Source organism: Bos indicus, chromosome 13 (assembly GCF_029378745.1).
Source record: "Bos indicus isolate NIAB-ARS_2022 breed Sahiwal x Tharparkar chromosome 13, NIAB-ARS_B.indTharparkar_mat_pri_1.0, whole genome shotgun sequence".
Classification (NCBI taxonomy): domain Eukaryota; kingdom Metazoa; phylum Chordata; class Mammalia; order Artiodactyla; family Bovidae; genus Bos; species Bos indicus.
This window is the reverse complement of record NC_091772.1, coordinates 72,100,285-72,126,395: the sequence shown is the minus strand read 5'-3', so window position 1 is coordinate 72,126,395 and position 26,111 is coordinate 72,100,285. Positions and strand designations below refer to the sequence as shown.

Sequence of the window (26,111 nt, the reverse complement as noted above, 5' to 3'; positions counted from 1 at the left end):
CCCTCCCACTACCAGTAGTCGTAAGTGTCATCCCAGTTGTCAAAGTGCACCAGGAAGCGGCTGTCCACCACGTCGGTCACGCTGGCCACGCAGACAAGCGACGGGTTCATGCGGTCCACAGCTTCCAGCTTCATGCCCACCTGGAAGCCCAGGGGTGGGGGACTCTGGGGGCAAGAAGAGGGGCTGCCACGGCCAGGCCCAGGCTGGCTTGTGCTGGCCCAGGACCCACTGGCAAAGGAAGAGGAATAGGTTCCCTGGGGGTTGTGTTTCTGCTGGGTGGGCACGGGCAGGGAGGGTGGGAGAAAGAGGCTGAGGAAGAGGGTCTCTCCAGGGAAGAATCATACCCGCCAGCCCTGAGCCCTCAGGCACTTCTGGCCTCCGAGGGATGCTCAGAGGAAGCCTCACTGTGGAAGTGTCACTGACAGGAGGCCACTCACTCACCCTAAGAGCCTGCCAGGCTGAGCACAAGCCTCCCCTCCCCAGACAAGCCCGGCCCAGCTTGAGCTGAGGGAGCTGGGTCCACCACGGGGTGGCGGGGAAAGACGAGCTGACATGTGAGGCAGGCGGTGGGGAGAGGGGGCAGGGAGGCACCTGCCATGTGTCGGACATAAGCTCCAAAAGCCATCACCTCCCTCAGTCTTTACAACAACCCTAGGAAGATGGGTATCATCGTCTCCATTTTTGTAAGTTAAGTGACTTGCCCAGGACCACAAAGCTGGTCAATGGTGGGGCCGGGACTTGAACAGTTTGACTTAAAATCTGCATCCCTTGTCACAAGAGCTGGTAGAAGCCCACCAGTCACCTGTAAGTATGCTCTCTGGGGCAGGAGCAGGGTAGGTGGTACCTGTCCATGCCTGAACAATATGGGGCAGTCCCTGGCCCACGGGGACCCGGGACTTTCCAGATGGTAACATGTTTACCGGGCTTCCCTGGTGGCTCAGTGGTAAAAGAATCCACCTGCCAATGCAGGAGACACAGAAGACTCAGGTTCTATTCCTGGGTCAGGACGGTCCTCTGGAGAAAGAAATGGCAACCCACCCCAGTATTCTTGCCTGGGAAATCCCACGGACATAGGAACCTGGTGGGCTACAGTCTATGCAGTCGCAAAGAGTCAGACATGACTTAGCGACAACAATAACTTGTTTACTGGGAGTTCCCTAGATCTCTCAGGCCTCTGGTTTGGGATTAGGAGATGCTTTAATTGTGGGATAAAGTTGCCAGTGGCCTCAAACAGAAAGAAGGACAAGAGGTGAAAGCTGGGACCACATGGGAGAGCTTCAATGTTGGTCAAAAGGATGGAAAAAGCTGCTCCCAGAATAAAGGTTTGGACCTGACGACAAGAATTGCAGGGAAACCCAAGCAAGAAAGGAGGACACCTCAGTGCCCAGGCTCAGAGGTGATGTGTGGAGGAGAGGATTTCAGCAGTAGGGAAGAGGGGGGAAACTGGAGGAAACCCAAAACTTCTTTCCTCTCTGGCCCTGGAATTGCTCAGGGAGCCCCTCCCGTTCGATGAGGACCAGAACCGAGCTGAGAGCACCCGTAGGTAAGCGCTCGTCCGCTGACTCAGATACCCTGGCCGGCTGCAGTGACTGTCCTGGGGGCACTCACGTGGCTCTGGCTCACAAACAGGTGCTTGGGGGCAGCCTGGGCTCTTGTGCTGCGCAGGTACTGGCTCCAGCTGAACTCCTCCTCCTTGTAACCTAGGCCCCTCGGGGGGGACGAACAGAGCGCCGTGCAGACAGAGGCTGGGCTGTGGCGAGGGCACCCCACACGGAAGCAGCAGAATCAGGCAGGCCTGAGGACCCCACAACCCTCAGGAACCTGCCCAGGGACCCCCCTGCCAAAGCAGGACGCAGCCTGGGTGGACTTCTCTCAAAGGGCAAGGGCAGAGCAGAAGCTCTAAGGCCGAGTCATAGCAGGATGGGACGCAGAAAGGCTGGTTGTACAATGGGAACAGGGAAGCGGGGAACCACAGGGAAGGAGTCAGGGAGGGTCTGGGGGCTCACTGCCTCACTGGGACCAACCCAGCCAGGCCTTACCTTTGGGGGGCTGCAGCTTGTGCCCCGTCTTCTCGAACCAGCCAGCCGGATGAATGTCAGGGGAATTGGCATTGATCCAGAAGTCATGGCACTCGGAATACCCATCAAAGTGCAGACGTAGGCGGTAGCCACACACCTGACCCCATAAGGGGGAAGCACAGGGACTCCGATGCCAGCAGACACCCTGTTTCCCTTCCCTCACCACTCCTCATCCAGCCTGGTAGTCTCAGGGGTCTGCTACTAGAAGGTTACCCCCTTCACCCCTCCTGACTCCTAGGTTTCCCTGCATCCTGAACTTTGCCATACACCCTCCCATCCTACAAGGAGCACAGCTCATGTGCTAATGAGCCCTGAGCTCTGGGCACAAGACAGGAGATTCTAAGACAACCTCTGGCCGCTTTGAGCCCTGGACAGATCCCAAAGGCACTGACCAAAGCTCAAGGCCCCCAAGGACCCTTCCTTCTGCTACCTTCTCTCGCTGCTCAGACCTCAGCCTGCTAATGGCAGTTCCATGAACACAGTGCCCTTGAACGTGCTGTTCCACGGCCCAGTGCCTTTTTCTCACTTTGCTTCTTGTGCCTGGGACATCCTACTCACCTCTCGAGACTCAGCAATGGAGGCTCTTCCCCTCTGAAGCCGTTCCTGCCCCTTCAGTGCCCCCCTGCATACAACTGTCATCACCCCGAGGGGTATCACTGTTTATCTGGCTGATGCCCACACAACTGTGAGCTCCTAAGAGGATAAGGACCTTGTTGGACTCATGCCACCATCCCTGCCCTTGGGAGTGCTGCTCCTCAGTAAACTCACCATCTCAACCCTTCTCCTGCTTTTTGTTTGTATTTTAGTTTTCCTCATATTCTGCCTCAACCCCCTATTAGGTTGGGGGCTGTCTGAATCCAGGCCCTCCGTGCCGTTGGCTGACTCCTTCAGTCCATCCCGAGGGGAGTCACCAGGATGGGGGTGCCAGCCTCAGCTCACCTCGGCCACAGTGAGGATGAAGTACATGCTCGGGTGCTGAGGGTCGATGCCTTCCAACTTCATGCCCAGTCTGAAGCCATTCTTGTTATGAGTGACTGTCTGGTACTGTTAATGCACAGATGGGAGAGGATCCAGCTCCCCTCTGGCCATTATCCTAGCCTAGTGGGCTGGGGGCGAAGAAACTACCATAGGGGCCCACCTGCTTAGCACTACCAAAGAGGTAACTTATTTGGGGAACTTTAGTGCAGGGATCCAAAGCAGGATAGACTAGCCTCCAGCTCCCTTGAAAAGTGGACTTCAGGGCTCCGTCTTACCCAAGTCAGTGTGTAGAATTAAGTAAAAGGCAACAGAATTCAAAAGTCTGCAGGCCCAGTGATGGGTAAGCCTGGGTCTCACCTCCTGTTTCTTCCCACCCAGGAAGTCCCTTATAGTGAGCCCAGGAAGTCCCTTATAGTGACCCTTATAGTAGAAAAGGTCTCTAATCAGTCTGTCCCCCTTCCACCCTGCCAGTCCTTTGAGGGATGTCAGACACAGAAAGCAGCAGAAGGCCTGAGTTTGGAGGTGAGTCCCTGGACTGGGAGACAAGCTCTTTATAACACAGAAGTATCCAACTCACATCCTGGAAGAGGCTGATGGGGGCAGCGATGGCCTTCTGCTCCTCAAGGTAGGATTCCCACGACCAGCCTGGTTTCTTCTCCTCTGAGGCTGTGGGGAGGAGACAGACAGGCTAACCCTTCAGGTGGTGGTTGGTGGTTTACTCGCTAAGTCCTATCCTGACTCTTGCAACCTCATGGACTGCAGCCCACCAGGCTCCTTTGTCCCTGGAATTCTCCAGGCAAGAAAACTGGAGTGGGTTGCCATTTCCTCCTCCAGGGGATCTTCCCGACCCGGGGATCAAACCCACGTCTCCTGCATTGCAGGCAGATTCTTTACCAATAGAGCCACCAGGAAAGTCCTAAGCTACTTCTTAAATACGACCTTCCTCAGTTCCCCCAACCCAACTCTACCTTGACCTCCAAAACAAACCTCTGCCTATGATCACATGCTTCCCTCTGATTCCACTCAGCCATGAGGGTGCCAGACACACAGGGCCCAGGCGAGACTCAGTCTCAGGTGAGGCTGCACCAAATTCTGCCTGCCCTGCCTGGCCCTCACCCCTAGGCCATTGTCAGCAAAGGCACTCTGGATTATAGGCCCACTAACAGAGGTTACAAAGTCTCAGCCACAGAGGGCCAGAGCTGTGTGACAAGTCCTGAACCAGAGGACTGAATCACAGCACCACCTAAGCTCACTGGGAAAGAAGAGGAAAAACAGAAACGAAGAGAGGAAAACATGCAAGGAGGAAGAACAGAAGAGACCACACAGAGGGTTTCCCTGGTGGCGGAGCGGTTAAGAATCCACCTGCCAATGCAGGGGACACAGGTTAGATTCCTGATCTGGGGAGATTCCACACATCCCAGAGCAACTGAGCCTGTGGGCCACAACTACTGAAGCCTATACTCTCTAGAGTCAGAAAGCTGCAATTACTGAAGTCTTAGTGCCCAGAGCCTGTGCTCTGAAACAAGAAACCACCGCAGTGAGAAGCCCAGGCACTGCAAAGAAGGGTAGCCCCTGCTCGCAGCAACCAAAGAAAGCCAACAGACCCAGCACAGCCAAAAAACCACCTCAATGAGCTATAACTTCATACCCACTAGGATGGTTATAATAAAAAAGACAGAGGGACTTCTCTGGTGGTCCAGTGGCTAAGACTCCGTGGTCCCAATGCAGGGCACCTGGGTTCGATCCCTGGACAGGGAATTAGATCCCATATGCTGCAATTAAAAGTCAGGACAACTAAATAAATCCTTTTTAAAAATAAAAAAGACAAATTTTATTTATAACAAGCCTTGGTGAGAATGTGGATAAACTGGAACTTTCATACGCTACTGGTGGGAATATACGGTGGTTTGGCCACTTTGGAAAACATTCTAGCAGTTCCTTAAGAGGCTAAACATACGGTTACCATAGCACCCAGCAATTCCACTCCTATGTACATACCCAAGAGAAATGAACACTTATGGCCAGACAAAATTTGTGCACAGATGCTCATATCAGCATTATTCATAACAGCCCCAAAGTGGAAAAGAACACACATACCCATCAGTTGATAAAGTGTGATATTTCCTACAATGGAATATTACTCAGCAATAAAAATGGATGACATACTGATACATGGTACAACACGGATGAACTATGAAAACACTGTGCTAACTGCAAGAAGCCAGCCACCAAGGACCACATGCTATATGATCTCATTTATATGAAATGTCTAAAACAGGCGGATCCATGTATACAGAAAGTAGATTGGTGGTTGACTAAGGCTGGAGGGGAATTCGCGCTTTGGGCAGAATGTCAGTTAATAGATACAGGGTTTCTTTTTGGAGTGATGAAAATGTTCTAAAATTGATTGTGGTTATGTTTATACATTTCCATGAATAGACCACAAACCACTGAATTGTATACCTCAAATGAGTAGATTGCATGTTTTGTGAATTATAACTCAATAAAGCCATTAGAAAGCTATTTCTTACAAAAATATGTATAAAGCATTAACTGTAGAAAAAAATGGATACGTTAGACACAGATTCTCTGCACACGTAGGACACATGAGCAGCCCTGACATGCCCACTCCTACTCCCAGATTCTTCTGCTAAAAGGTCCCCAAAATGAGTGGAGAAAGATTTTAGCCATAAAAGCTAACTTCTGTGTACTGACAAGGTTTCTTCCCTTGAAAAAAGGCAGAAAGGAGAAAATGTCCAGGAACTAATGCCACACAGTAATGTTCACAGTTGAGATGGTGAAACGTACAAATCAAAAGATAACTTCAACCTGGTCAACAGGACCCAGCAGAAAAAAATGCTAGTTTAAGAAAGTACATTCTTAAGAAAGACAGAGCAGTGGAGCCAATATATCTATATATCTATAGTTGCTGCTGCTGCTGCTAAGTCGCTTCAGTCGTGTCCGACTCTGTGCGACCCCATAGACGGCAGCCCACCAGGCTCCCCTGTCCCTGGGGTTCTCCAGGCAAGAACACTGGAGTGGGTTGCCCTTTCCTTCTCCAATGCATGAAAGTGAAAAGTGAAAGTGAAGTCACTCAGTTGTGTCCGACCCTCAGCGACCCCATGGACTGCAGCCTACCAGGCTCCTCCGTCCATGGGATTTTCCAGGCAAGAGTACTGGAGTGGGGTGCCATTGCCTTCTCTGAATCTATAATTAGATATATATAATATAGTTAGATATATTAACTCCTGCCTCTATTTAAGACTTAAGAGGACATAAACCAGAATTTTCCTGGTGGTCCAGTGACTAAGACTCCATGCTCCCAAAGCAGGGGGCCCAGGTTTGATCCCTGAGGAGGGAACTAGATCCCACATGCCTTAACTAAGAATTCACATGCCTCGACTAAAGAGCCCACATGCCACAATGAATATCAAAGATCCTTCGTGCCACAGCGAAGACCTGGTACAGCCAATTAATTAATTAAAAGAGGACAAAAACTAATGAGAGCTAAGACTTTGGCTTCTGATGTGACAGCCTTGGGTGAGAAAGAGAGCCATGAGAATATGGTTTGGCTAAGATAGGCAGAATATAGACTACTATAGTGTTTGATGCCCTGGACACAGATCAGGTTCCTCTGACTGGCAATGGGTTCATCAAGGGAGAAAGATGTCCTAAAACTGACCTCACTCTCTGGCTCTCTAAGAAACAGGAAAGACAGTGACTCATGCAACAAGCCATAGTCCAAAAGGAAACACCAGTTCAGTTCAGTTCAGTCGCTCAGTCATGTCCGACTCTTTGCGACCCCACGAATCACAGCACGCCAGGCCTCCCTGTCCATTACCATCTCCCGGAGTTCACTCAACATACAACTCATTTATTCATCCACTGAACAAACATTTATTGAGAGTGTACTCCACACCAGCCTCTGGGCTAAGGACCAGGGATATAATGACTAGTAGAAGAGATTCAGTTTTGAGGAAGGCAGAGAGACATTGCTACACAGTCTCTGGGTGATTGTGTGATAAACTCTACTTGGCTCCAATTGGCTGCTGTCATGGAAAGTGGAGATGGTAATGCAGAAGGTCTGAGGGCCACAGCTCGCTAATAATGATCTTTGTTCCATTTTTCTTAAAACCAAAGGATTAGAATGGAGGCCCAAATAGCAAGGTCAGACCAGTGACCAGTATGGACTTGCCCACACCACCACAGGGAAGCAATACCATGTGGTGCCATTAAAGTCTGCTCAAGTCTTTGGATATTATGAGGCCTACTCACAACTGGCTGCTGCTGCTGCTGCTAAGTCGCTGGATAGTAGAGGATAAACAAACACATGATATTAGCCTCAAGAAGATACATATACCATGGCACAAACCAAAACCACACTCTGTCACACACGCACACATACATGCTAACTTAGGGTCATCTATTTACGTACAATACACCCTCACAATGGTAACCTGCACTCCCAGCTTCACACCTCCAAAGGCATATACACATGGTTCATGAATATATATACACAGGCCATCGTACCAGGCTGGCTGCTGTTCCATTCGTCACTTTCTAGGGTGTTAGTGGTAGGTTGTCCCTCTGGATCCTTTCCTTCTTCTTGCTTCTCCTGTAGAGGACAACAGATCCCAGCTTCCTGTCTTTATGAGTTGGCGTGAAGCCCCTATCTCTATTCCTGACCCAGGCCTAGCTCTCTGGCCACACGGTGTTCTGCTCCCAGTGGGTGGATATTCTTCTAGGCTACCAGCAGGAACACAGCTCTGGCAGACAACCCTTTACCACATGGGCACAGTCTCATACCCTCTAGTTTACACAGCCTGATTACAGTTCTCACTCCCAGGTGGGGAAACTGAGGACACGAATACCTGCCCTGTGCTCCATGGCCTCCAGCCCAGAGATGGGGCCCCAGTGAGGAATCTTTCCATCTGCCTGCAGACCTACTTGGGTGCTGGTTCATGTCAAAGTGACAGCCCTGCTATTAGACTGAGGTGGGGGCTCTAGAAAAACAGGAAAGTTGTTTGTTTATTTCCCTGAAACCAAGTACAGGATCTGACTCCAGACAGGACCCAAAAATACAATGAGTGAGTTATTATGTGTCTTCTGTGGCCCAGCCCCACCATCTGGATTAATGGAGGGAGTGGTGAGAACTGAGGTACAACCTCCCCCTGCCCTCCCAGTTGTCCGCTTCCTACCATGGCCTCTGGCTCAGATTCGTTCTCGGATGGGCTCTGATATTCCCTGTGCTTCCTCTTCTTCACGGGTTTGAGGAGCTCAGAAGCGCTGGTGCAGTTGTTCTGGCCTGAGGAGTTCTCCACTATGACTGACCTGAGGGACAGACAGCCTGAGGGAAGGAACCACCCACCCTGCACCATCCACCTCCCCTCAAAGATCGGAACAGGAGCGGGGCCTTGGGGCCGGAGAAGCCCCAAAGGGGCTTCAGGGCCGGAAAGGCAAAGAAGTGGGGCTTAATTCCCTCCGGCTTACCGCTCCTGGAAGCGCTGAGGGCAGCCATCATTGGAGGAACTAGGATCTGGACCAGCGCCTTGCTGAGGCCCACAAGCCTGGCACGGGCAGGTGCCATCATCCTCTGGTGGGTCTTGAGGCGGACCTTCCGGAGGGTCCTGGGGGAGGTCCGCTGGGGGAGACCAAGGCACCTCAGGCCGCCCACCCAACACGTCCACACTCAGGCTCCGCCCACCTCGGAGCCCACACTGGGCCTCCACCTCGGTCCCATTCCCCACTTCCCCCACTGGACAGCCCTGTCTCCCTCGCCAGAGCCTTCTCCGCCCCCAGACCAACCCGCCGGTGGGGGCACACCCGCCGGGACCCGGGCCACGCCCCCTAGGGCCACGCCTCTGGCTTCGGCTGCCCTGCGAGTTCGGGGCTCTCCCAGCCTCCGCAGGGGCCCAGCTCCGGGCCTGGGGCTCCTACCCGGCTGTTGGGGGTCCGCGCCGCCACCCCCCGCCGGGGCCTCGCCATCTTCGTACTCGGCCACGCCTTCCCGCCGTAGCTCTGGGCTTGGGGGTTGCTCTGCTCCCACCATGTTCGGCGGCGCGTACTCGCTTATCCGGAACTGTACCGTGGAAGGGTCAGAGGGGCACGACTCCTGGCCCTTGACCCACCCCCAGTCAGCATGGTCCCCCCTCCCGCCGCCTCACTGCAAGCCACGCCTCCAAGGCTCATTCACCGTAAGACAGGCCCTAGAACCCCCCCGCAACTGTCTCGTCTTGGGAGCCCAGCACTTCAAGCCCCGCCCCCAGAGTCCCTCACCTCAAGCCCCGCCCCCAGAACCCTCCCCCTCGGCCAGCTTCCCCACCTTCCGCCTCTGGCCCCGCCTCCGGGCCCTCAGGCCCCGCCCCACAGCGGCGGCTCGCTGGATCCCGCCAATCCCCACAGTTACTGACCCGCAGGCCACTCCCCGAAGGCGGGGCTGCGGCCTCGGTCCACTCCAAGAGCCGCACCGTGCTGGCGCTGGGGCTGGCCGCCGGCCCGGTGCTCAGCTGCGGCAGAACTGTGGCTGTGACAGGTACGCTGCCGGCCGCTCGCTCCGGGGTGCCCACGTGGATCGGCTCCCGCGGAAAGCAGGACACATCCAGGGCACTGCTGGGCAGACCCAGGGCGGCCGAGCTGGCTGCGAACAGATACATGGACAGATACGACACAGGTGAGCCTGACGACCCTGCTCCAACACTGCCATGCAAGTGCGGAAGCAGGTGAAAAATATCGTCTCCTCCCCAGGACCCACATCTGCTTGGGCATGGATGTGGATTCTCCTGTTCCCCTAGACCCCTGGCTTGGCCCACCTGGAATGATAAAGGCAGCAGTGGGCAGGTGAGAACCGGAGCCTGGACTATCTCTGGCCACCAGGTGCACGCTGACCTCCCCTGTGGAGGGTCCCTTCAGTGTCCTCAGCATCTCCATTTCAGCATGCCCCTCCATCCTGGTAGGCCTACAAATGGAACACAGCCCCCAAGGGGATCAGGCGGGTAGGGGGCCTCCATGAGGAGGAGTTGTCCACCCTCAGAGAAAAGCCTCAGCCATGAGGGGAGTAAGGTATTTTAGGAGCCCAGCATAAAGTTTGGCTCCTGGCTCTATCCAGGTCACCCAGGTGAGAGCTCTGGCCAGACCTTGCACCTCCCCCCGTCCCTGTAAGATGGGCATGTGTGAAGATGCTTTGTAAACTGCTGTGCAAACTCTAGGGAGTCTCAGAGAGTGTGTCTCGGGCCAAGGTTCTGTCTGGTCAGCTATCTCATGGCACAGCCCAGGCCAAGTCCAAATTCCCCTCTTTTTCAACCTCCACCTCCACCCCCAGTAGAATCACTCCCTTCTCCCTCTGGGGATTCAGAACCCTCAAGTACCAGATTCTCCTTCACTCATAAGGTCATTTTCCTGGGAGATGATCTTTCCTGATGGTGCTCTTTTATGCCTCCTGCCCACTACTTCCTCCAATCCCAAGCAAAGAGTGGGCACTCAAACATCTGTTGAGGGGACTTCTCTGGTGGCCCAGTGGTTAGGATTCCAAGTTTCCACTGCAGGGGGCACAGGTTTGATCCTTGGTTGGGGGAACTAAGATCCCACATGCAAAAAAAAAAAAAAAAAAAAACAAGCAAAGAAACATACACATACAAAAACAAAATAAAAAACATAAACACCCTATAATCTGAAGAGCAAATAAGTAATGTATGAAAATGCAGGCAGTGCAAGATTTTGCTTTAATAAAGCAAAGGGAGTAGAGACATTTAATAAAGGGTCAAACATGTAAATATATGGGAAAAAGACCTAGTGACATAACAAATATGCTTAATACCTATCATTTACTTAACTCCTTAAATGTGCCGGCACGCAGCAGGTGCTGTGTTGGATTTCACTAATTTGAACTTGTTAATAAAAAGCAGTATAGGGAATTCCCTGTGCTTCCACTGCTGGTGACTCGTGTTCGATCCCTGGTTGAGGAACTAAGATTCTACAAGCCGTGAGGCATAGCCAGAAAAAAAAAGCAGTGTATGAGTAAGTGATATTTGGTTGCTTTAAGGTGTCAGCAGGGCTTGACAATGGCTTCTGGCATAAAGGAAAGAACAGAGATGTAGGCTTAAATTAGACTTAAGTCAGTTTGAATTTCAGATCCCACCCCCGGCCTTAAATGTCTGTGATTCTAAGTAGCTTTCTTTCCTTGAGCCTCAGTCTCCTCATGTGTAAAATGAAGGGGATAATGGTATTTATCTCAAAGCGCTCTGATGAAGATTAAATGGAAAAAATATGTAAAGTCTTGATACTAGCAGGCCTTCAACAAAAAACAACTCACTCCCTCTGAACAGAGATTTTGAGGAGCTTGGCAGCTCCACTAAAAATGGGAAAATCAGCTTGTAGTGGTTGCTGTCTTTCCCAAGCTCCACTCCTCTCTCCTCCTGTTCTTGTGCACTGATATATCTTCCAGCTTTTCCTCCCTAAAATACACAGGACACCCCATATAGTATATCAGATCAGATCAGATCAGATCAGTCGCTCAGTCGTGTCCGACTCTTTGAGACCCCATGAATCGCAGCATGCCAGGCCTCCCTGGCCATCACCAACTCCCAGAGTTCACTCAAACTCACGTCCATTGAGTCAGTGATGCCATCCAGCCATCTCATCCTCTGTTGTCCCCTTCTCCTCTTGCCCCCAATCCCTCCCAGCATCAGAGTCTTTTCCAATGAGTCAACCCTTCACATGAGGTGGCTAAAGTACTGGAGTTTCAACTTTAGCATCATTCTTTCCAAAGAAATCCCAGGGCTGATCTCCTTTAGAATGGACTGGTTGGATCTCCTTGTGGTCCAAGGGACTCTCAAGAGTCTCCTCCAACAACACAGTTCAAAAGCATCAATTCTTCAGCACTCAGCCTTCTTCACAGTCCAACTCTCACATCTATACATGACCACTGGAAAAACCATAGTCTTGACTAGATGAACCTTTGTTGGCAAAGTAATGTCTCTGCTTTTCAATATGCTATCTAGGTTGCTCATAACTTTCCTTCCAAGGAGTAAGTGTCTTTTAATTTCATGGCTGCAGTCACCATCTGCAGTGATTTTGGAGCCCCCAAAAATAAAGTCTGACACTGTTTCCACTGTTTCCCCATCTATTTCCCATGAAGTGATGGGACCAGATGCCATGATCCTCGTTTTCTGAATGTTGAGCTTTAAGCCAACTTTTTAACTCTCCACTTTCACTTTCATCAAGAGGCTTTTGAGTTCCTCTTCACTTTCTGCCATAAGGGTGGTATCATCTGCATATCTGAGGTTATTGATATTTATCCTGGCAATCTTGATTCCAGCTTGTGTTTCTTCCCGTCCAGCGTTTCTCATGACGTACTCTGCATATAAGTTAAATAAACAGGGTGACAATATACAGCCTTGACATACTCCTTTTCCTATTTGGAACCGGTCTGTTGTTCCATGTCCAGTTCTAACTGTTGCTTCCTGACCTGCATACAGATTTCTCAAGAGGCAGATCAGGTGGTCTGGTATTCCCATCTCTTTCAGAATTTTCCACAGGTTTATTGTGCTCCACACAGTCAAAGGCTTTGGCATAGTCAATAAAGCAGAAATAGATGTTTTTCTGGAACTCTCTTGCTTTTTCCATGATCCAGTGAATGTTGTATAGAGAGTGAATATTCAAGTAGGCAAAGGCTTAGAGATATAACCTGATTAATTAAGGCAACATTCAGACCAAAGTTCGGGGACTTCCCTGGCGGTCCAGTGGTTAGAACTCGGTGCTTTCACTGCCGTGGGCCCAGGTTCAATCTCTGGTCGGGGAACTAAGATCCACTAGCTGCTCAGCGTGGCAAAAACAAAAACCCAAGGTTTGTTCCCCCTTCTCAAGTGGCTCAAGTGGTAAAGTATCTGCTTGCCAATGGAAGAGAAACAGGCAGAAGACGTGGGTTCAATTCCTGGGTCAGGAAGATCCCCTGGAGGAGGAAATGGCAACCCACTCCAGTATTTTTGCCTGGGAAATCCCATGGACAGAGGAGCCTGGTGGGCTGCAGTCTGTGGGGTCCTAAAGAGTTGGACACCATTGAGTGCGTCACACACACGTACACACACACACATGGTTTGTTCTCCCTAGTACTTCCCCTTTAAAAAAATTATAAAATAGCATTCTCTAAATTCAAATTATTTTGCTTTGCACAGCTGATATAGTTGTACCATTTTAATTCCTTTTAACTAATCTTTTTATTCAAAACATTGGCAGTCATTAGGAATGAATATGGTTACTCGTGAAAGAATTCCATTCTGTCTCAAGATCTACTAAGGGAGGGTGGTTGAGAGAACTTCCCTTCTGTTCAAGTTTCTGTCCTTTTCCCAGCAGACACTGGTGGACCAACTGGGAGTCAGCATCATCATTTTGTGCCTTGGGAATAGTCTCAAACAAGAGAAAGTGCTCTTATGAAGCCTACATTCTAGAAGTAAGGGATACAGTGGAGGCTGGAGATGTAAATTTAAAAACCATCCTGTACAGATGGCAGGGAAAAATCATAGAACCGAGTATAAAGAAAAAAGTGGGAGCCTTGGAGCTCATCAAAATAGGTTGGGAAGAGGAAGAAGATCTAGCCAGAGACTGAGAAAGAGCCTGCAATGAGATGAAAGAATATCCAGAAGCATCTGAGCTTCTGGAGGAAAGTTTCTAGAAAGTGGGACTGCTCAATGGTGTTAATACCACTAGCAGATCAAGTCAGATGAGGGCTGAGAGCTGACCATTTTAGCAATAAGGAGATTATGAGAAATCTCGACAAGCATCATTTCAGAGGAGCTGTGGACATAAAAACTTGATCAGAGTGGGTTCCAGAGAGAAATCATCAATTAGTTCAGTATTTATTGAGCATCTAGTATGTGTCAGGCACTTTTCTATGCAATTTGTAGTGAACAGAAGACACAGAAGCCTCTGTTATAGAGTCTGCATGCTAGTGGGGAAACTGACAGTAAGAACTGGTCCTTGTCAGGGGATGGGAGAAAAGGAAGTGGAGACTAACAGCTCTTTCAAGGAGTTGTGATACAAAGAACACTGATGTGGGGGACAGTATTTGGAGAGTGATGAGTTCTCAAGGAAAGGATGTTGGTTTTGTTTTTTATTTATTTATTTTAAAATTTTATGTACTTATTTATTCCTGGGCTTTGTATTTGTTACTGCAGACTTTTCTCTAGTTATGCTGAGTGGGAGTTACTCTAGGTGCAGAGTCTGGGCTTCTCACTGCCGTGTTGGGGGTCTGTACTGCCACTTCCCTTCTCTTACTGCAGAGCACAGACTCTAGTTCTGGGAGCTTCAGTAGTTGTGGCATTGGGGTTCCAGAGCACTGGCTCAGTAGTTGTGGTGCACAGGTTTAGTTGCCCTGCAGCATGTGGGATCTTCCCAGACCAGGGATCAAACCTTTGTCTTCTGCATTGGCAGGCAGATTCTTTACCACTGAGCCACCAGGGAAGCCCTGTTTTGCTTTTTAATATTTATTTATTTAGTTGCAGCATGTGGGATCTAGTTCCCTGACCAGAGATGGAACCCAGGTCCCCTGCATTGGGACCACCAGGGAAGTCTCCATTTTGCTTTTTTAAAACTATTTTTTAAAAATTTAATTAATTACTTAATTTGACTGTGCCAGGTCTAAGTTGTGGCATGCGGGCTCTTCAGTCTTAGTTGCAGCATGTGGGATCTAGTTCCCTGACCAGGAATCGAACCCAGGTCCCCTGCATTGGGAGCTCAGAGTCTTACCCACTGGACTACCAGGGAAGTCCCCCATTTTGCTTTTTTAAATAGAAGATGCTATACAGCTTGTTTGTAACTGATGGAAATAAGCCTATAGAGGGAGAAACTGACAGAGCAGGGGAAAGAGAATAATTCTAGAAGACAAGTCCTTGCCAGCACAGGAGGGGAGAGGCTCCAGGGCACCTGTGATGTTTGAGACCCACTGCATGTGGCTGTGGGTTCCTAGCTAGCAATACCAACTGTGTTTTTCCCCAGCTAGATGGTTATTTTTTCTGAGACCTGGGAACTACTTTCTCTGTGATTTGAATGCACTTCTCTTCTACCACTGCTGCTGCTGCTGCTGCTAAGTTGCTTCAGTTGTGTCCGACTCTGCGACCCCATAGACAGCAGCCCATCAGGCTCCGCCGTCCCTGGGACTCTCCAGGCAAGAACACCAGAGTGGGTTGCCCTTTCCTTCTCCAATGCATGAAAGTGAAAAGGGAAAGTGAAGTCGCTCAGTCGTGTCCTACTCTTAGTGACTCCATGGACTGCAGCCCACCAGGCTCCTCTGTCCATGGGATTTTCCAGGCAAGAGTACTGGAGTGGGGTGCCATTGCCTTCTCCGCTCCTCTACCACTACCAACCCCCAAATCTGCAGCTCACACAGCATTTTCATAAGCTTTGTCCCACTAGGTCCACAAAGCAGCACCACCAATCTGACATGGCTCCCAGGCCTGAGCCAGATACCAGGAATCCATCCACTCCCCCGCTGCAGTCTGGTCACACCTTCAGAGCACCACTTTTGTGGCCTCTGCAGGTGCTGATTCTTCTGCTTGGTCCATTTCTACATCCCTTATGTCTGGAAAATTATTGATCATCCTTCAAGACTCAGCTTGAGTGATACCTTTTTTCTGAAAGGCCCAGAATCCACATCCTCCCCGCACCCCAAACAAAGTTAACACACAGCTCTCTCTGCTGTGCTCTGCTGCTGCTGCTAAGTCGATTCAGTTGTGTCCGACTCTGTGCGACCCCACAGACGGCAGCCCACCAGGCTCCCCCGTCCCTGGGACTCTGCAGGCAAGAACACTGGAGTGGGTTGCCATTTCCTTCTCCGATGCATGAAAGTGAAAAGGGAAAGTGAAGTTGCTCAGTCGTGTCCGACTCTTAGTGACCCCATGTACTGCAGCCTACCAGGCTCCTCCATCCATGGGATTCTCCAGGCAAGAGGACTGGAGTGGGGTGCCATTGCCTTCTCCACCACAGTCTATCTATGCATTAACTTGTCTCTCTTCCACGAGACAGAACAAAGCATTAAAGAGCCTGATCCAGAGACTGCACTCAAAACTAGTCAGTGAATGAATGAATGAGAGATGTGGGGACTTCCCTGGTGGCCCAGTGGCTAAGACTCCGTGCTCCCAATGCAGGAGGCCCAGGTTCAAGCCCTGGTCAGGGAACTAGATCCCACACAGCTGCAACTAAAGATTTCACATGCCCCAGCTAAAGACCCGGCATACCATAACTAAAATCTCGTGCAACCGAAAAAATAAATATTTCTAAAAAGAAAGAAAAAGAGGTGGGAGTAAAGAGTGATCAATAACATAAGAAACACAGGTTTCTGAAACCCATAAATGGCTTAGACATTCTTGCCCTAGGGGCTAGAGTACTGTTTCCTCCTTCTGTGTCTCTCAGAGGCTGGAAGAGGAGGGGATACAGTGAAGGTTGTCACTGGCAGCCCTCAGCTGTCATCTCCTCTCTGAATTGCCCTCAACCAGGGGAGCTGCCTCGCCCAAGTGCCCTCTCCTGGACCCGAGGTATAAAGGCCTTGCCCCCTTGCCTCTGTCTAGGGCATCTCAGCAGAGCCATCTCCCCTCCAGAACTTCTTTTGGGACAGGTGGAGGCCTCTGTTAAGACTGCATCAGCAGTTCAACGTTCTCCGCCCAACCGCCCTGCTATCTTTCCTCTCCTACAGGTGACAACACCAAGGGCACCCTAATACATCTCCACTCAAAGCTTCTCAGTCTTGTTTCCAGGGAACCCAGCCTAAAACAACTGTTGGATCCCCAACCCAAATTGGTGTCTGGCATATAGCAGATGCTTAATAAATATTTACTGAGTGAATGTTTGTCTCTTGGTCTGTCTGCCAAGACTTCCCGTATCCCTTGCCCATCAAGGTCTCGTATACAACAGACGCTCAATAAATGCTCTTACTCTAGGTGTGGAAGGTGGGGCGCTATCGCCCCAGACAGATAATCCCCGACACACACTCAGAACCCCAGCAAAACTGAGCGCCTCAAACTTGGGGCCTCGGCCCCGCCCCCCCGCTGCAGCTGCGGCTGGAACGCGGGAGGGATGGATGCGGTCTCCAGGGTTGGGACCGCCGCCCGCCTTCCGAGTCCTCCCGGGACTGGTGTAGACGGCGGCGGGCGGGGCGGTCACCGATCCGCCAGCCCCGCAGAACGGTTACTTTTTAAAACGCCAAAATGGCGGAATTCTTTTTTATTTTTTCCCTTTATGGCAAAATAATAATAATTCAATTTTCCGTTATAAAAATTGGAAATCAACGGTAGGAAAGAGAAAGTTTGCCAAATTACCCATTTCCTAAGAAAACCAAACCCTCGCCCTCCACTCCCTCTCTTTTATTAATGAACAACTCTTAATTGATTGCATTTCTCTAAAAACCAAGCCGCCTTCCTCCCTACCCTCTGGATTGCCTCCAACAGCAGCACGGCGGACGCGCTCGCCTCGCCTTCGAGCCCCGCGACCGCCCAGATCCCCTTGCACGCCGGCTCCCCGAGCTTCCTCCCGGGCTTGTGCACCCCGCCTCGCGCTCGGGAGGAGCAACGCCCGGGGGTCCCAGGCCCCAGCACTGCCTTGCGGGGCGGGGCCAGGCGCCGCGGAGCCTCGTACCCCGGGGTCCCTACCTGCAAGGCCCGCGTGCGGCCGCCCAGCGCCGAGCTGCGGTCCGAGCCCCGCGCGGCGCGCGCCTGCGCGCACAGGGGGGCGGGCCCGCCTTCCCGCAGGACGCGGGGCGCAAAACGCGCACAGAGCAGGTTTGGGGAGCGCGGGCCGGGGGCCTTCCTGCCAGGCCACGGCTGCGTGGGCCTAGTGTCCTTTAGCCCCGGGGCTAGACTGCTGCGCGGGCGAGGCGGGTCGAGATTCTCCCGGTCCCCAACTCCTTACCTCACAGCTAGCAGCACGCAATGGGGACAACGGAGCCGGCAGAGGCTGGTGGGTTCCTGAACTGAGTGGTCAGTGACAAAAAGCGAGGTTGCACTCCCCGCGCGCACCCCGGCTGGGTCGCTTCGTTGTCCAACGCCTTCCCTCGGCGCCTGCTCCTCACCTGAAATAGGCGAGCCAGAGAACATCGGAAAACCATCTCAGGGAGGGTGAAGGGAGGGCCGTGCCACCAGAAGAACGGAGCCCCCTGCGAGGTGCGGTTCCGTTCTTGGCTCTCATAGCCTAAAGGAAAGCATCAGCGGCGCCAGAGTTTGGATGACCTGACCCCATTGCTATTGGCTTGTGGTGTGACCTGGGGCGCGTCACTTAATCCTCCTGGTCCTCCATTTTTCTGTTTGTAAAGACTGTCACCTACTTCACCGCAAAGGGTTTTTGTTTGTTGTTTTTTGAATGGGTTACTGTTATGGTGTTGTCTTGCGCAAATCGTTGCTTCTCTGTGCTTCAGTTTCCTTAGCTCATCGAACTAATCAAATCTCCGTTATTGGTTTTTGCCTGGAAAGTCCCATGGATGGGTGAGCCTGGTGGGCTGGCGTCTATGGGGTCGCAGAGTCGGACACGACTGAAGCGACTTAGCAGCAGCAGCATAAAACACCTTTTAAACATATGGCAGCTATGACTTCATGAACATTTGTGTAATTGAGAAGTTAAGAGACTGCAAGCTCTAAAATGGAAGGAAACACGATAACCTAGGTGTATCCCTAACACCTGGTACAGAGCTGGACACTCAGTGAGTGCTCAGTAAATGTCTGTTGACTGATGGACTGCATGCAGAGGAAAACAAGGATCCTGGTACAGTCTGGAGTTGTGTCCACTCCCTCATTAATCTCTTACTTTACAGAACAGGATATTGAGGTCCATCTGGCCTAAGGTCACAGTTAAAGGTCAGGCCACCAGGTTCAACCTCCAGTGCAGAGGAGAAAAGGGTTCCTAATTAATTGTAGGCAAATTCCACAAATTGTTGTGATCCTCAGGTTTAAATTTATGCAGACTTTATTCCGGTTGCTACACCAACGCATTACATGTGTTCTTCCTCACTGCAGTGTCAAATTTTAATTAAAAACTCGTATTATTGGGAACAGAATTGCATCAGTTGAGGAAGCTGGTTGCCATAACAATGGAAGTCTCTTTATACACACCAACAACACCCCCATCCACTCATTTTTTTTCTTTCATCTTTACCCAGACTGCTTGTTCTAGATTCCAAAAGGTTTATTTTAGGTATTCAGAAGTCTAAAAGAAAGTGATGGGACCACACAAACACATAGCTTCTCAATCAGGAATGTATCTTTTAGACTAATGGAATCTGAGCCAGTGGGATGTAGGAATAAACAAAGAATGCAGGTCTGAGTTGACAATATATTTTCTGCTCAACAGTATTTTGGTGGTCTTGATACTTTTGGTGGGCTTGCTTCCTTGAACACATTCAGGGATGGAGAGTTCTTCCAAGTAGATGTGTTTGGGGAAGGTTCTACCTCTAATGTAACCATAGCTTGCTCTGCTGGTCCAGTCTGCCCTCAAGAGAAAGTGATGAAGTCCTATTCTTCCCTCAAGTGACAACCCCATATTCTACAAGTTTTAATAGCCTTCACTATTTTCAAGTTAACTCACTACTCAAGAGTGGACTGTTGTTCAGTTGCTAAGTCATCTATGACTCTTTGTGACACCATGGACTGCAGCACGCCAGGCTTCCCTGTCCTTAACTATCTTCTGGAGTTTGCTCACACTCATGTCTGTTGAGTTGGTGATGCCATCCATCTCATCCTCCGTCACCCTCTTCTCCCTCTTGCCCTCAATCTTTCCCAGCATTAGTGTCCTTTTCAATGTTGGCTCTTCTCATCAGATGGCCAAAGTATTGGAGCTTCAGCATCAGTCCTTCCACTGAATATTTAGGGTTGAAAGTCTGTAGTCAAGACTGGATGGACCTCGAATTTTTTGAAATATTGGTGAACAGAAGCAGAGAGAAAACTATTGCTAGTGAGCAGCCCACACCTTTCTGTCCCTACAGATTTTAATTCATCCTTGGGACAGTGCACTTATTTTAGGAAAATGCACCCTTTTTATAAATAGGAAAACACTTCTGGTTCCAACGGTATGGCACATTTTGCTAATAGGGAGCACTTTCTAGCATAAACACACCCAAATCCTGGATAAAATATTACAAGCAGAAGGACCAAGCAAGCCAAGAAGGAAAAAGAGTAAATTTATGGCTGAATTTGCAAGAGCAATCAGGAGCCAGAAACAAAGATGGAAACAGAGGAACCAGGGGATGGCCTGACGTCTCTTGTCCTGGAGGTGGTTACTGGACAGGGATTTGGGTTTCATCACACACACATTGCGAGCGATGGGATCTTGGGTCCATGCAGTACTGGGAGTTTAAACTGAATCCCTTGTATAAAGACTGGACACCCCTGACCACCTGACTATATAGTTGGGGGTCCCATTGTGGAAAAGGCAGGGGAGGTCCAAGTTTCCAAATATAATTGAGTCCTTCTTTCCTTCAGGTCCTACTTTTCCCCCTGGACATAACGTGTATGGGTGTATGCTTTCCAAAGAATCGAGACTGACAAAATTTACATTTTAGCTTTGTAACTGAAGCCTGTATTTGCAAGCATTAGGAAAATTTGTCTCTGTGTGGGCCAGAGCCTCAGCTATTTCTGTTACTCCAACCCTGCTAAATATCTTTTGTTCTCAACACATTTGGTAGAATTCATGTCTCATGCTGCTGCTGAAAACCCAATGGGGGAAAAGAACCTCTGAATTAAGCTTATTAGTTTTTAACTGCTGCAGAACCACCACCACAAAGTGGCTTAAAATGCAAATTTATTATCCTTTAGTTCTGGAAGTCAGAAAATCCAAAATGGTGATGCTGAACTTTTATCTTTTGCTTATCCCTAAAACTCTTTTATCTTTCCTTCAAATTTCCTTCTTAGTTGTAATTTTTGGTTGTGCTAGGTCGTCACTGCTGCCTGTGGGACTTCTCTGGTTGTACTGAGTGGGGGCTACTCTTCATTGTGGGGCGCAGGTTTCTTACTGCAGTGTGCTGACTTAGCTGCTTACAGCACGTGGAACCTTCCTGGACCAGAGACTGAACCTGTGTCCCTTGCGTTGGCAGGCGGGTTCTTACCACTGGACAACCAGAAGTCCCTCTCCTTCAAATTTAAATGATCCCTCGCTGGGTATTCCTGATTGTAGGATTTTTCATCAGCCAGCAGTGAAAGGACGGAATCCTAACCACTGTTGACTTGTGGGTCCCACGGCCTGTGGGATCCTAGTTCCCTGACCAAGGATAAAACCCACGTCCCCTGCATTGGAAGATGGATTTTCAATTACTGGACCCCCAGGAAAGTCCCTGTACTGTTTTACAATAAAAGCAGCTACTATTTCACAAGTGATTGTGCCAAACGCTCTGAAAACAGCATTTACTACCTACAGTATTAGAAGACACTTTTATAGCTGAGGACACAGCTTGCTTTCTATTGCATATTCCTCTCATGTATGTAAAAGTTACCTCTAGCTCCTTTTGGCCCTTGGCCAGAACCACCACTGTCCTACTTTCACAGCTATTAAGTACAAACTGATGTAGTTTAAGCTCTCTTCAGCAATGTTCTCAGACTCCAAAATGATTCAACTTCCTCTTAAAAACCAAACACCCCTTCTTTTCTCCTGACCTTTAAGGCTACCCCCCACACAAAGCACCACCTTAGTGAAATGCCAATGAACAGAACTTAGAAAATCGACAAATGTTAACAGTGGGTGACAGTTTGAAAGGAACTGGATATTTAATAGGCTCTAGTTACCTCCCACAAATTACTGATCATAAAGGGAAAAAGTGACTTTATATAAGTGACTCGGGTTATTATTACAAGGTACCACTAGATATACCGAAGACAATCTCATTCTTGTGATATTTCTGCCAAAAATGCAATCATGAGGAGACATCAGACAAACCCAAATTGAGAACTTCTACGAAATAATCACCCTTACTCTTCAAAAATGACAAGGTCAAGAAAGGTTGAGGACCTGTTCCAGTTTAAAGTCATGACAACAAAAAGGAGCAAATGATCCTAGGCCAGTGGAAATACATATAAAGGACGTTATTGGACAACTGACAAAACATAGTGGAAAAGACAAGATCATATCGAAGCTAATTTCCTGGTTTTGATAAGTAGACACTATAGTTAATATGAGAACATCCCTGGAAATACACAAAGTCTTAAGAATAAAACACGTCTCTAACTTACCTTTCAGATGGCTCAGGAACAGTGTAAGTAAAACGAAGTATTATTGGTAAATGGCACAGGGAATAGAATTTTTTTGTACTATAGTGCAAATTTTCCTTAAGTTTGAAACTTTGTCAAAACAACTGTAAAAGCAGCCTGCTCATTCAGGCTTCTGTGCTTTTTCACTAAGAGGAACTGAATATCTGAAATAGGCTTAAAAAAAACCCCAACACTTTAGGGCTGTTAGGAACTGAAGCAGGATTTAAATCCTGCCTGTTAACAAATTCCCTTACAAATACAATAATTTCCACAGTAATGATCTCAAAATAGTAATCCTGACTTCCTTCAAGGGGTCAAGGATGGAATTTACTGTTTATTACCTGTTTGTATTCACTTTCTGATTTCTGAACCCTATTCACTTTAAGTTAATCACTTTACTAATTACTACACTGGGGCCCATGTGTGAAGTTGTTTTAAAACAGGCCAATCTAAGCAAGCTACTTAGGATCTAGAAGACTAACTACAAAACACAACTGCACCTACTCTCCCTTTCAATTAACGGAAGCATACATGGCTTTAGGGACACAAAGTTCAAGATGTGGTTGCTGCTTCAAAAAGCTCAAAATTTAGAGAATCCCCAGGCAGTTCAGTGGTTAGGACTCCATACTTTTAGTGCCAAGGGTTTGGGTTTTATCCCTGGCTGGGGAACTGAGATCCTCAAGCTGTACAGCTTTACCAAAAAAGAAAAACTGTAGTGTAAACTGGTAATTACTAAGTGCTAAAATGTTTTTTAAGAGCTCTAAAATACATTTTTTATGGACTGTTGGTTATATAAACCAAAAAATTACTTCCTTAAAAAAGTTGGTATTGAAAAAAATCCATTCCATGGTAGTGCACCATTTAGAGTGGCAGATCTCTGTACTACTCTTAAGTGAGCTGCAGAACACACTCATGGTATGAATTGCTTATTGATGCACATAGGCATTACCAATGGATTAGCCTGGGTAAATACAGTGTGTTAGAAGCAGCTACCTTAGTGCATGCATGCTAAGTGGCTTCTGTTGTGTCTGACTTTGTGATCCTACAGTCTGTAGCCCGCCAGGCTCCTCTGTTCAAGGGATTCTCCAGGCAAAAATACTGGAGTGGATAGCCATGCCCTACTCCAGGGGATCTTCCTGACCCAGAGATCAAACCCTTGTCTCTCATGTCTCCTGCATTGACAGGCAGGCTCTTTACCACTTGCGCCACTTGGAAGGCTACCTTAGAAGTGGACGCTGAAAGAGAGATACTTTACGGAACATTCCATTTTCGCAAGACTAAAATTGCATATAACCACAAAAACTGAACTGAGAAAACATTTTCTGAAAGCAAGATAAATAAAAGTGAAATTAGGTTGAGGATTTGGGAAAAGATGATCGAGTTTCCTAGTTTATCTGGGTAATGATCACAGAAAATGTTCAAACTGCTACAAGATAAATGGAGTTAAATTTTGTGTGAAATCTAAAGACTTAGTTGAATACAAAAGACTTTATTGTATAACAGCAATCATTATGGTGTTAATCAAAGTATTTTTCATGTATTAAACTTTCATCTTCACAACCCACGAGGGGTTATCCCTACCACCGTGGATGACACCGAAGCATGACGGTTAACAGCTTGCCCCAGATATGATGATGATGATCAAAGTCGCTCAGTCGTGTCCAACTCTTTGTGACCTCATGGACTATGCAATCCATGGACTTCTCCAGGCCTGAATACTGGAGTGGGTAGCCCTTCCCTTCTCCAGGGGATCTTCCCAACCCAGGGATCGAACCCAGGTCTCCTGCATTGCAGGCGGATTCTCTTTACCAGCTGAACCGTAAGGGAAGCCCACGATAAACCATCTATTAATATTATGTTGGTCCTAACCTCTTGTTTCTGAGAAGCGGAGAAGTCCTTTCCTCATATTCAAGTGAGGAAATAAACAAACCTGATAATGGCAACTCCGATTCAAAAAAACCAAATATCAGATATTTGCCAAATATTTGATACTAAGTGGGAATACACAATAAACTCAAATCAAACCTTTCCCTCAGTGAACATTTTATTGAGGCAATAAAGCACAAAATAGGTTAACAAAGTGGGAGAAAGAAGATACCAAGAGAAAAGATGGTAACAACACAGGAGTGGAACGTCAAGTCACAGGGCAGGAAAGACTCGAACTGGCCATAAAGGCACTAAGGCATGTTAACACACTATCAGGTAAAAGAAAGGGGGATCCAGATTATCACACTTCTATTCTGCTCTCTACCAGTTTAACACTCCCATCTAGCCACAGATAAAGATGTGGCAAGTTGCAGACTCAGATTCTACTTAAGTTAGCAAGGAACTAAACATTTTATTGGTCACCTCTAAGTGGGCCAGTGTTTATATATAAGCAGTGGTCTGGCATGTCCAGTGATGGGGGTCCACAGGAACAGGAACTCGAGTTTTAATAAACTGGTCTTGCTGTTAAATTCTGATGGGTTAGGCATTCACTATACCATTACCCACCTGCGGGGGCGGCAGCTGACAAGGGTAGACAAACCTGCCTTTACCATGTGATGTCCTAACATAAGAAAGCCCAGTTGAAGGATGCTGCATACTTTTAGAAAGTCAAATTGTATATTGTAGTATTCCCCCCTCCTTTACTTTAAAAGGCTGTGGTTTTAAAAGCTTTTGTTCTTTCCCTGAAAACAAGAGAACTTTGGTCAAAGCCAATTCTTAAAAGTAACTTGTCCTTAAATAGATTTTGAAAGGCAGTGCAGACTTGCCTTTTTATGCAACAGTCACAACTTTTGTTTTTTCAAACAGGCAAAACAATGAACTATAATTACAGATACCAGTTTTTTCTCTCAAAATCCAAGGTCTATATGGGAAAACAAAAACAAACCGTATTTCTTATGAATATCTTAAAAAACCTCAAAAGCATTGAAGAAAATAAGGTCGTCAAAGAAGCATCAACCTTTTGGGGCACTATGTTCCTAAGATTAGACTCTTTAGGATTTCATAACAGGAAGCCCAGAAATTTCTCAAAATGGCGGTATCCATCACACCCTACCCTAACACTACCCAGCCCTTGACATCTTATACACTGACAGCTCCCAAAAAGATATTAAAGCTGAGCCAAACAACCTACAGCCTGTTTTCAGACTAAGACTAATGAATGGTTTTTAAAATGAAATTACCTTAACGAACCTAACAGAGAGATATAAGGTAATTCATTTCTCAAACTGCAATTTCAACTAACTAGGCTTACAGACATAAGGACTAATTGTAACCCAGTAACTCCTACAAATTTGCTGATTATAATTTGGTTTCCACAGAATTTATTACACTTTATGATGAAGTACTATGGTTTAACCCATTTAAGTTTTTTCCAAGCCAACCACATGAAGTTCATAAGGATGATCTAACCAATTATCACAGAACCCCGCTAACTACAAAAGGATGACTGTTAGGTAGAATTTTGCTTTAAATGGTAACTGCTTTACCAAATGATCTGTTAAGTGCCTGTTAATATTAAGGATTTTCCAGTAGAAAACACAGTTATTTGCTTTTCCATTTTGAATAACATACTAAATTTCTGATCAAAGAAAGGTTACTTCTATTTTTACATAACAAACAGTAAAGATCAAGGAACCTTACTCTTACAAAACACTAATTACAACTATCACTTTCAGAAAGTGGGATTACCAGGCTAGATGAGATCCCAAGTATTAGAACTACTTTTTTGAGTTCAACCAATTTAAGTTTAAAAAACATTTTAAAAAGCTATTAACTTAGGCAACTGTTTAACAGGTCCACTACAAAATCTTTTATTTTTAACTTAAACCTGTTTAAGGGGCCAAAATGACTTTGGCAAATT

General features: G+C 48.0%; 1 protein-coding gene across 4 annotated transcripts in view; it reads right to left on the bottom strand.

Moving 5' to 3' along the window:
* L3MBTL1 (L3MBTL histone methyl-lysine binding protein 1) overlaps positions 1 to 26,043 on the bottom strand; it is a 41,223-nt gene extending 15,180 nt beyond the window's left edge. For 3 of the 4 annotated variants that reach the window (XR_011570222.1, XM_070801707.1, XM_019972431.2), the window contains exons 1-13: positions 17,949 to 26,043; positions 10,421 to 10,628; positions 9,866 to 10,011; positions 9,467 to 9,693; positions 8,994 to 9,135; positions 8,547 to 8,697; positions 8,255 to 8,387; positions 7,587 to 7,671; positions 3,634 to 3,722; positions 3,018 to 3,122; positions 2,040 to 2,175; positions 1,609 to 1,700; positions 13 to 164 (exon numbers count right to left, since the gene is read on the bottom strand). Coding sequence is in view for 3 of the 4 variants with exons in the window: in XM_070801707.1 (XP_070657808.1) it covers positions 13 to 164; positions 1,609 to 1,700; positions 2,040 to 2,175; positions 3,018 to 3,122; positions 3,634 to 3,722; positions 7,587 to 7,671; positions 8,255 to 8,387; positions 8,547 to 8,697; positions 8,994 to 9,135; positions 9,467 to 9,693; positions 9,866 to 10,001 (1,448 nt within the window). In the remaining variant the exon portion in view is untranslated. Of the gene's footprint in view, positions 1 to 12; positions 165 to 1,608; positions 1,701 to 2,039; positions 2,176 to 3,017; positions 3,123 to 3,633; positions 3,723 to 7,586; positions 7,672 to 8,254; positions 8,388 to 8,546; positions 8,698 to 8,993; positions 9,136 to 9,466; positions 9,694 to 9,865; positions 10,012 to 10,420; positions 16,201 to 17,948 lie in introns of those variants that run through there. The other variant, XM_070801708.1, reaches the window with a different exon arrangement.
* Between the last annotated feature and the right edge of the window lie 68 nt (positions 26,044 to 26,111).